An 11,450-nucleotide genomic window follows, 5' to 3' on the forward strand; every position below is an offset into this window, starting at 1 on the left:
GCCATTTGCTTTGGTATATTTAAGTCAATGTCATTCTTATATTTACGTACCAGTCCACTCTTTTAACTAACAGGTTAATAATACCCTTCAGCACACAGAGGCAGCTGTGGAACATTTTTTCATGCACTTGCGTGCAGTTTTGAGCCCATGATTGCATTTTTGGGAACTGAACCATAGACCCCAAAAACTGAAACCACATAAAATCCTCCATTATAGTCCCGTGCCTCATTACTCTTATCAGACTATGAGGTGAATGAGTCGGGGCCCCCGAATGATCCGTCGTTTGGAGCTGAGCATACACAGACCCCGTCCCGGGGCGCTTGTACCATCAGCCTCACAAACAAAAACATGGAAACATGCATTTAAAATCCCATCTGAACATCAAGGCAGCATGTTATAAAGTTCCATGAAGTTTGAAGGTGTGTGTGTGTGTGTGTGTGGCAGTGCTGTGCTGAACTAACTGTGACAGCTCTTTTCCGCTGCGGTTTCTGGCTGCGCTGGCGTTTGGGGAAGGGGGTGAGGGGCTCTGTGATGGTGAGGTTTATTTCTCCTGTGAAGTTCTGCCCAAGCATTTCCTCATGGGCTGCGGGCCAGCAAACTCTCCTCCTGTCGGCACACAGCCTGTTGAGTTCATCCTCACATGAGAGATGGCTAAACCTTCAGCCAGCCGTTAGTGAGGGTGTGTGATCATGAGATTTCACTGCTTCAAAACTATGACCTAAAGATGACATCACATCATTAACACACACACGCACACACACACACACATACACACACACACCCACACACCGTTTACTAATACTGACTGACATGAGGCAGAAGTACCCATAACACTCTAGAAAACACCCAAACTGCATAGAAGCACACTAAAAACCATTCACAACATCCTAGCAAGCACATAGAACAACCTAGCAACACCCTAACAACCATATTCATAACACCCTAGAAATCACTAATTTTTTTTTTTTAAAACCTAGCAAACATCCAGAATTGCATAGCAACACATTAAAACCAATTACAACACCCTAGCAAGCACATAGAACACCCTAGCAACACCCTAGCAACTACTAGAGAACATTTAGAACACTAGCAATCACTAGGGAACATTCAGAACACTCTAGCAACCTTCCAGAACTGCATAGAAGGACACTAAAAACATTCACAACACCCTAACAAGCACATAGAACACCCTAGCAACACCCTAGCAACTACTAGAGAACATTTAGAACACTAGCAACCACTAGGGAACATGCAGAACACTCTAGCAACCTTGCAAAACTGCATAGAAGCACACTAAAAACCATTCACAACACCCTAGCAAGCACATAGAACAACCTAGCAACACCCTAACAACCACTAGGGAATATTTAGAACACCCTAGAAACAACTAAAAAACATAAAAAAACCTAGCAAACATCCAGAATTGCATAACAACACATTAAAACCAACTACAACACCCTAGCAAGCACATAGAACACCCTAGCAACTACTAGAGAACATTTAGAATACTAGCAACCACTAGGGAACATTTAGAACACTCTAGCAACCTTCCAAAACTACATAGAAGCACACAAAAAACATTCACAACACCCTAGCAACCACTACGGAATATTCAGAACATTCTAGCAAGCATCAATGACCGCATAAAAGCATTCCCAACTCCCCCCAGGTGAAAAAAAGTACACTTCTATAATTTGCGCACTAATTTTGTACTTAATATACTAAAAATTCTTCTTTAGTACTAGATAAACTTAAGAACATCTAAGTGTACTCAACTTTGCTATTTTGAGACACCATGAAATATGAACTTGAAATATGAAATATGAAAATGTTTTTAGTTACCACTTGTAGTACACTATGGGTTCAAATGTACTATAAGTGGCATCTAAATAAAATTTTTTAAATACAGAGATGGCATATTAAAAGCACATTTTAGTTCATGTTTCATGGTGTCTTAAAATAGCACAGTTGAGTACACTTAGATGTTCTTAAGATGATCTTAAGAAGTACTTAAGAAGAATTTTTAGTATATTAAGTACAAAATTAGTGCACGGAAATAGAGCACTTTAAGTATATTATAGCAATGTACTTTTTTTCACCTGGGCCTAGCAAGCACATAGTACACTCCAGCAACACCCTAGCAACCACTAGAGAACATTCAGAACACCCTAGCAAACATCCAGAACTGCATAGTAACACCCTAGCAACCATATAGAAGCCACAGCAACTGCTAGAGAACATTAAGAATACTCTAGCAACCATCGAGAACTGCATAGCAACACACTAAAAACATTTACTATACCCCAGCATCCATAAAAAAACCCTATAAACCACTAGAGAGCATTCATAACACTCTAGTTAGTAACTATTCAAAACTGCATAGCAACAACCTAGAAACCATCAAGTGTTAAAGGGCTAAAGTGAAATCTCATTGGTCCAAAATCCCACTCCTTAAGGCCAGTTCACACCGCTCCCGACAGACGGCGACAGATACTTCCATGGGTTTTATTGGATCAGTTGGTGTCTGTCGGAGCTTGTTTTTGCTGGTTGAACATGCTGAATCTGAGTAAGAATGTCTAAGAAGTGACTGTAATCTGGTCGGTGCTGTTCTGCATCTGTCAGTGCAGTGTGAATTGGCCTTTATAGTTGTACGTTAGAAAGCATTCTGATTGGCTGTGATGGTGGAACACACACAAACACACACACAGATTGACTGCTGCAATCTCTCCCTCTGAACACTTACGAGAGGTTACATCATTGACACGACAGACTGCTGGTTATGTGACAGCGGAACCTCATTCAGACTTTCTTGAAGCATCAATGAAGCACAATCCCATGCTGTACTATTGTTGCTCTAACTGTGTGACGCTGCATTAAGTAAGAGGTGATGTAACGCTGTCTGTCTCTCTCCTCCAGCGGTGTCTGTCTCAGAGCGGCGTCCTACAGACGGATGGATCCATGTCCCTGTTGAATCTCTACACGTCCCCCTCTCTGCCCAACCTCACGCTGGCTCTGCACCCTGCTCACGCTCACATCTGCGTAAGTTCCTGTCCATCACAGACACGCGTATGAACCATGAGGTCAAACTTTTCGAAGATACAATTTCTCCATTGTAGTCTTCAGTTTTCTTCTGGGAACAAACATATCACAATATTCCTCATTTAAATAATTCCCACCCAAGGCATATGCAAAATAAAGGGGCGGGGCTTGGTTGAGTTAGTTAGTAGTGTGTTGAAACTGGCTGTTATGGTAAGGGCCGTTGACCAATGGTTGACTGGTTCACAACACACTGCTCCAGTTGACCAATCAGAGCACATTGTGCTTTTCAGAAGGAGGGGCTTCATAGAGACAGGAACTAAACAGAGCGTTACTGACAGACTGGGAAGAGAGGAGCTGCAACAATGGAGAATATGAGGAAAATAATGAACATTCAAGCATGAAAACCTGTTCTAGTAGAGCCAAAAAACAACATCAAGAGCACACTAAAAACATTCACAACACCCTAGCAAGCACATAGAACACCCTAGCAACACCCTAGCAACTACTAGAGAACATTTAGAACACCAGCAACCACTAGGGAACATGCAGAACACTCTAGCAACCTTGCAAAACTGCATAGAAGCACACTAAAAACCATTCACAACACCCTAGCAAGCACATAGAACACCCTAGCAACACCCTAGCAACTACTAGAGAACATTTAGAACACTAGCAACCACTAGGGAACATGCAGAACACTCTAGCAACCTTGCAAAACTGCATAGAAGCACACTAAAAACCATTCACAACACCCTAGCAAGCACATAGAACACCCTAGCAACACCCTAGCAACTACTAGAGAACATTTAGAACACTAGCAACCACTAGGGAACATGCAGAACACTCTAGCAATCTTGCAAAACTGCATAGAAGCACACTAAAAACCATTCACAACACCCTAGCAAGCACATAGAACAACCTAGCAACACCCTAGCAACTACTAGAGAACATTTAGAACACTAGCAGCTACTAGGGAACATGCAGAACACTCTAGCAACCATGCAAAACTGCATAGAAGCACACTAAAAAACATTCACAACACCCTAGCAAGCACATAGAACACCCTAGCAACACCCTAGCAACTACTAGAGAACATTTAGAACACTAGCAACCACTAGGGAACATGCAGAACACTCTAGCAATCTTGCAAAACTGCATAGAAGCACACTAAAAACCATTCACAACACCCTAGCAAGCACATAGAACAACCTAGCAACACCCTAGCAACTACTAGAGAACATTTAGAACACTAGCAGCTACTAGGGAACATGCAGAACACTCTAGCAACCATGCAAAACTGCATAGAAGCACACTAAAAAACATTCACAACACCCTAGCAAGCACATAGAACAACCTAGCAACACCCTAGCAACTACTAGGGAATATTTAGAACACCCTAGAAACAACAAAAAAACATAAAAAAAACCTAGCAAACATCCAGAATTGCAACTGTTTGTTTCTCTGATTTTTCCTCAGTAATCTTTTCTAGAGATCTCAACATATTGCAAAATTGATTAGTATTTTTGTCTTGTTTTCCGGTACAAATATCTAAACATTCTTAAAGTCCCCCTGTAGTGAATCATTTTATCCCTTAAAACTCATCTTTAAACTGCAAAATGACATATTTAAATGTTTTTCCCTGTAAAAATAATGTCTTTATGCCTTAAAATAGCTTGAATGTAACTCTACACCCTTGCCTCATTTAGTATACGTGGATCTATGAATATGCTAATTAGCCCCGCCTCCACTCACTCACTCACACAAGCTCAGAGATCCACTCGGTCAACGTACTGAGGTAAACGCTACACAATGCTATTGCTTTTTACAACGTTGGACACGTAACGGTAATTAATATGATTAGCCTTTTGCTTGACTACAATAATCAAACAGCTGATAATGTGTTGCTAATGTTACACAAACCATGTTCCCGTTCGCCATCATTTTGATAATTTTTACAGAAAACAACTCTTCATATCTTGTCATTTTCATTCTCCAGTAAATGTTTCTTGATTTAAGAATTTTTAGATATTTGTAATGGAAAACAAAACAAAAACACTGAGGAAGAAAATAATTGTTTTGCAGTGCAATGAGAATAAAAGTCACAAATGAGATTTCTTTAATATCTCTATATTCGGGGCAACAATAAGATGAAATGCATAGCAAATTGACACTTATGTGAAGTCTTCTGCTCCTCAGATGTTCCTCCTGAGAAAAAAGACCTCAGAAAAGATCTCAAAGTGTGCTCACATGCGCACAAACGTCAGATAGTAGCAAATTGAGCTCAAACTTTTTTCATCAAATGATTGGCACATTAATTTGATACTGTAGCTCTGTAGGTCATCTACTGGCTCATTCAGTTTAAAGAAACATCACTGTTGATACTTAAATGAGACGAGTCTCCTGAGCTTCAAAAGAGCAACCTCTGAGAAATACGGCTTTCTCTGGGAATAAACACAAACGCAGCATCACCAGCTCTCCTTCTGCTGCGCAACAGACATGAATAGAACTTGCAGAAAAAGCAAGGGGCTGCGAAACGGTATTTTTAGGAGACAGTGAGAGACACGGAGTCGCATCTATTTGTGGAGAAAGCACAAAACACTGTATGAGGAATGTGGCGGGTGCATTAAGAGGCAGCGATGAGACCAATCCTCTTTATAGAGTGTGTTTTTAGAAAGATGTTTGTTGTTTGCAAAAGGTTTAGGAGCAGATCTCATTTTCTGCTTTCTCTGAGTGCTTGCGTTCAGTCCCGGCTGGATTAATGTACAGCCCTGAGGGCTCGTGACCTCTGACCCCTGGGATCTTTAGCCCTTGGGTAAATACGGCGCTCGGTTTAAGGTTTCATGGCGTTAGTGTAGCATCTCGTTCATCACGGGCTGTTAAAAAGCTCAAGAAATCGTGTTCGGAAAGCGCGTAACATGCCAACAAATCAAAATACGGATCACTCTTACCATCCAGACGAGAATACTTTCAACACTTTCACATTTTAAAATAGTTGAATGACTCACTAGGGAGCTCTAAATGCAGCTTGGTAATTTTGTGCACCTTATGGACGACGCCGACATGAATGCTGACTGTATGGGTTTTTAAAAGAGTGCAGTTATTAATATTTCATATGCAGGAGGCATTATGTAAGTCACTCTCATGCTTGAGTGAAAATTTGTCTCAAACTAATTCTAAACTAAAAGTTTACATTATTGATTCTATTATTTTTCTGTCTGTTTTTGTGAACTATCTGGGCTAGTTTCTCAAAAGCATCGTGAGCTAAGTTGATCATAGAGACTATTGGTGGCAAAAAATATATATATATGCTATCTAAATAAAGGTGATTTGATTTGACATGGAATATTAATAGCGTTTGGCTGATCTCTCTTCTGTTAGACGGGTACGGCGCTGAAAGATCGGAGCACAGAAGGACTGGCGGCCGCCGCGTCTCCCGTCTCGCTGGAGTCTAAAGTGAGCAACGGACAGCAAGCGCTTCTGCAACACCTGCTGCTGAAGGAGCAGAGACAGCAGAGGATGATCTCGCCTGGTAAGAAGAGCTTACAGAGATCACTGGAGCACACAGAACATCAGTTATTATCCTTACCTGAAACTAAAACCTTCGTTACTTGAAATACAGTAAACATCAACTGAAGTAAAATAAAATGTAAAAAACCTTAAACCTTATTTTATTTCATGCCACGGCAACATTTCTCATTTTTGATTAGTTTAACTTGAAGTACTAAAATAACTAAAACTAAAAGTGAAATTAGTGAAAATTAATAAAAAACTATATATATATATATATATATATATATATATATATATATATATATATATATATATATAAATGACAACCAGGGTTATTAAGAAATAAATATTAAGATAAATAAATATTAAGAAGCAATACTTAAAAAGTACTAAAATAACTCAAACTTAAATAGAAATTTAAAAATAATAATAATAAAGAACTATATAGACATAACTTGAAGTACTAAAATGACAAACTAAAACTGGAGTTAAAATTAATTTTAAAAACTACATATACATATTAAAAAAACTAATAAAATGGCAAAAAAAAAATTAATTTTAAAAACTATATATATATATATATATATATATATATATATATATACAAATTTTAAAAACTACATATACATATTAAAAAAACTAATAAAATGGCAAAAAAAAATGTAATTTTAAAAACTATATATATGTATTCAAATTATAATAAAAACTATAATAGGCTATTATCATTAACTAAAACTAAAATCTTTAAAAAAAAAAAAAAAAAAATCATTTTCATGACCTGAAATAAACGTTCTCTTAAATAAAATATAAAAAAAAACTTAAACTTATTTTATTTTAGCTATTGTGAAGGCAACATTTCTCAGTTTTGTTTATTTTAACTCAAAAATTTTAACTCAAACTAAAACTGAAATTAAAAAAATCATTAATTAATTAATAAAAAAATATATAGACATATTTTTTTAAATAATAACAAAAAATAATACAAATGACAAAAATACAAAATTACCAAAACTAACTAAAATCTAAATTAAAAAAGAAAAATATACAAACCAAAACTAATTCAAAATATTAATAAAAAACTATAATAGTATATGAGTGACAGTAAACACTGCAGCAGACCTGCTGATCTTCCCAAATCAATGAAGTATAATTAACAATCTATAAATTAACTCTCTGATCTCCCTCTAAATTTCAGTTTATTGCTGTATGACAAATTTGATGTCAGTTTATAGCTCCATAGAGTTTACATCTTAACTGCATTCCCTGAAAATAGAACAAAAATAAAGTAATAAAAAGTAAATAACAATGGTGCAAAATGGAGTGAAGTATAAATAAATGACAGTAGCAGCATTAAAATAACACTAAATACAATAATAAAGAAGGATAAAACATAAAACTAAATATAATACATTCTTAAAAATAGATATTTTAAAACAGTTTTTCACAGAGATGCCACAGAAGAACCACTTTTGGTTCCCCAAAGAACCTTTCAGTGAATAAAATGTTCTTAAAAAGGTTCTTCATGGAACCATAGATGCCAGTTTATTTATAAGAGTGTAGTATTAGTGACACATCTTACTGTTTGTGAGTGGCCCTTAATAGTTCTTGCGTTTCGTGAAAGTTGAACTCATGTTAACTTGAGCGAGAATGCCGTGTCGTTCGCGAGACGCTGCAAAAGATGCGAGCGCAACAGTTAAAGACGTCCGTCTAGTATTGCGTGCGTTGAAAAGCAATGGAAAGTAGCGCAGTGGAATGGAAAAACTTGTTCTGTGCAAACGGACCATAAGTCTGCAGGTTCATGTTTAACTTCTCTCTCCAGTTACAGGCAGCGTTCCCGTGCTGTCCTCGTCTCCTCTGGCGATGAAGGAGCGTCCATCCGCCAGCTCTCGCACCAGGTTACCGCGGCACCGACCCCTGAACCGGACGCAGTCGGCGCCGCTGCCGCAGAGCGCTCTGGCTCAACTCGTGCTGCAGCAACAGCACCACAACTTCGTGGAGAAGCAGAAACAGTATCAGCAACAGGTTCACATCAGCCAGGTAACTTCACAAGAGACTAAATCACGCGCGATGCCTCCAACCCCATAGTAAAATCTTAAAAAGTACGAAAACGTTATACATGCACGAGAAACTGCACAAATATTTAATTTTTGTACATATTTTCAAATGGAGTCAAATAAATGAGGACCATTGAGTGCTTAGTGCTTTATACAAATTGTTTCAAAGCAGCTTCACAGTAATAAACAAGAAAATAAAAGAATCAATGGTGCAAATTCATGAGTCAAAGTAAAGCCAAGTGTCATGATTCAGCTTGAATCAGTTCAGTGTTGATTCAGTTTAGTTCAATAACAGTGTAAAGTTCATTAATTATGAAACAAGTTCATCTCGGCTATAAAGCTCAATAACAACATGCCGATGTTGCAAAATTGGTCAATTATAAAACTATAAAGCAGCTCTACAGAAGACAATATTGTCATCTTCCATCTCAATTCAGTTAAATCTGATAGTGTCAGTGAAGTCAGATCAATAATAATACCGAATATTAAAATTTAATGGACGGTACATCATCATGATTTATGACTCTGTAATAGATTTACAGTATCTCAGATATACAAAAAAAAAACTCGAGTGTTTTGTTTAAATGTCTTTAAGAGAGTTGAGGTTTGCTTAACAGTGACAAAATACAACTTAGGATGTGTGAAACTTCAACAGACTGTGTGTGATTACAGACTGAAATTCCTTTTAACTCCCACACTGAAGGAGAGTGATGACATGATGATAGATGGATTTATATTACATAAATGTGTCTTTCAGAGCTGGTGAAGGACTGCAGCATTTTCACCAGATTCCAGAGTCTCGTCTGGAGTGTGTGTGTGTGTGTGTGTGTGTGTGTTTGAGCTACCCTGCAGTGTGTCTGTGTTCCTATTAAGAGTTTTTAAGGGGCCTTTTCTCTTAAATGACGGTGTAAATGGAGCTGACTGATGCTCGTTGAGACAGGAAGTGAGTTAATACAAGGAAAGGAAGTGAGTAAATCTCAGCAGGATGTTTTACTGCAGCTGCTTTTAACTCATTAAACATATAGACATTCAAACATTCAAGATTTTTTATTTTATTATTCATTTATTTTATTTTATTTTGGAAAATTGTCAGATTCAGTAATGAAAACAGCACATTTTGCAAAGCTGGGTAGTTTTTTTTTTTAAAGCTTTGTTTTTCATTCAGTGCTCCATACACCCAGTTCTTTATTTTAGTCTTTCTTTCATTTCCTGAAGGTCTAGGAGAGGATTTTGCAGGCAGACGCTGGCGGCACTTTAACACACATGCATCCGCGTATATAATTTAGCCACTTTTTATTTTACACAAAACTTTTATGGCTGCTATTTTTTCAGGGTGGTATTATTTTACCCTTTAACAGCAGGCCTGAAGCCAGACCGGGTGGTGTGTTTGGGGAGCGGCAGAAGACAGATTTAATGACGGCTCTGACCACTTTTACAAGAAGATAGCAAAAAGAATGAAAGCTCGTGTTAATGTGTCACTTCTAATTAATTATAATGACACATGACTGAACTCAGAACTGCAGTTAATGCTGGAAGAACAATTGTTCCGGCCACTGTTTCACTGTTACTTTTCCAAATTATTTTCTCCATATGAATTAAAATCTGAAAAAATAAAGTGCATCTAAAGTCTTGAATGTGTATTTAACGGAATGAACTGCTCATCCCATGATGTAATCGAATCAGCAATGCAATATTAAACTCCTAATCTGTTTCTCTCTTTTTCTGTAGGTTCTGTCTCAATCCATCGAGCAGCTGAGGAACTCCAGCACCCATCTGGAGGAGGAAGAGGAAGAGTCGGCGGAGCACAGAGAGCCAGAGATCACATCGCCCCCTGCTGGAGTCATCCGCAGCCGCAGCTTCAGAAACTCGCACAATGAGCCCGGAGCCGCCCATGCCAGAGTGATCCGGCTGAAAACTGAGCCTGAGGACGGGAGGGAGAGATTGAGGAAGGAAGAGGGGACGTGAGAGAGAAGGATACAGGAAGAGATGCAGGTGAAGAACAGAAGGAGATTTCAGCTCAGCTGAAACGAAGCGACGCCGAATGCCGTCTTGAAAATATGACGGAAACTGATGTTTGAAAAAGAAATGAAGAAGAAAGAAAGAAAGAAAGAATGGGCTGAATCTCATGAAAATTGTCAATATGTCCAGGTCATATTAAAACAATTTATTTATTTATTTATTTTTGCTTAAAGAAAATTAAGCCTTTTTTTTTTTTGCATTGTGACAATTATTTTTGAATTTTTAAAAAACGTAATTATTTTTTTTTTTTAGCATTGTGACAGTTGTTTTTAAAATAAAAAACACTAAAATTACTTTTTGCATTGTGACTTTTTAAACTAATTTTTTTTAAAACTTAATTGTATTATTTTTGCATTGTGAAAATTAACATTTAGAACTTTTTTAAAAAAAATATTATTATTTTGCATTGTGACAATTTTAACATTTGAAATTTACAACAAAAAAAAATAGTTTTTTGCATTGTGACAATTATTTTTAAAATTTAATTTGTTTTTTTTTTTTTTTTAAAAACAATTACAATTATTTTTATTTTTTTTAACTTGAAAGCAAAATGTTCAGAGCCATTATGATACTAAGAAGTTGGGAGAGAACTACTGTAATACAGTAAAAATGACTTTTTTTATTTAAGCATGAATTAAAGCCAGATATTTAGAAACAGATACTGCATGTATTTGACATGATGCAAAAATACTATAAATAATATAACATCAATTTTGCATTACATTAATGACATTTATTTTGCTTTACAGTAATGAATATTTGGCAGGGATGGCTTTGCAAAAACATCTTAAATCTAAATCTAAAAAGAGGTTCCACTTACTTTAAGCA

The 11,450-nt window shown here is 37.0% G+C and overlaps 1 protein-coding gene across 3 annotated transcripts in view; it reads left to right on the forward strand.

Moving 5' to 3' along the window:
* The window catches only part of LOC125276136 (histone deacetylase 9-B), a 34,209-nt gene extending 23,329 nt beyond the window's left edge, over positions 1 to 10,880 (forward strand). The window contains exons 8-12 of one of the 3 annotated variants that reach the window (XR_007186579.1): positions 2,917 to 3,039; positions 6,418 to 6,568; positions 8,369 to 8,586; positions 9,361 to 9,569; positions 10,332 to 10,470. Coding sequence is in view for 1 of the 3 variants with exons in the window: in XM_048203625.1 (XP_048059582.1) it covers positions 2,917 to 3,039; positions 6,418 to 6,568; positions 8,369 to 8,586; positions 10,332 to 10,543; positions 10,582 to 10,681 (804 nt within the window). In the remaining 2 variants the exon portion in view is untranslated. Of the gene's footprint in view, positions 1 to 2,916; positions 3,040 to 6,417; positions 6,569 to 8,368; positions 8,587 to 9,360; positions 9,570 to 10,331; positions 10,544 to 10,581 lie in introns of those variants that run through there. The other 2 variants (XR_007186580.1, XM_048203625.1) reach the window with 2 other exon arrangements.
* The last annotated feature ends 570 nt before the right edge of the window (positions 10,881 to 11,450 follow it).

Source organism: Megalobrama amblycephala, linkage group LG9, assembly GCF_018812025.1.
Source record: "Megalobrama amblycephala isolate DHTTF-2021 linkage group LG9, ASM1881202v1, whole genome shotgun sequence".
NCBI lineage: Eukaryota > Metazoa > Chordata > Actinopteri > Cypriniformes > Xenocyprididae > Megalobrama > Megalobrama amblycephala.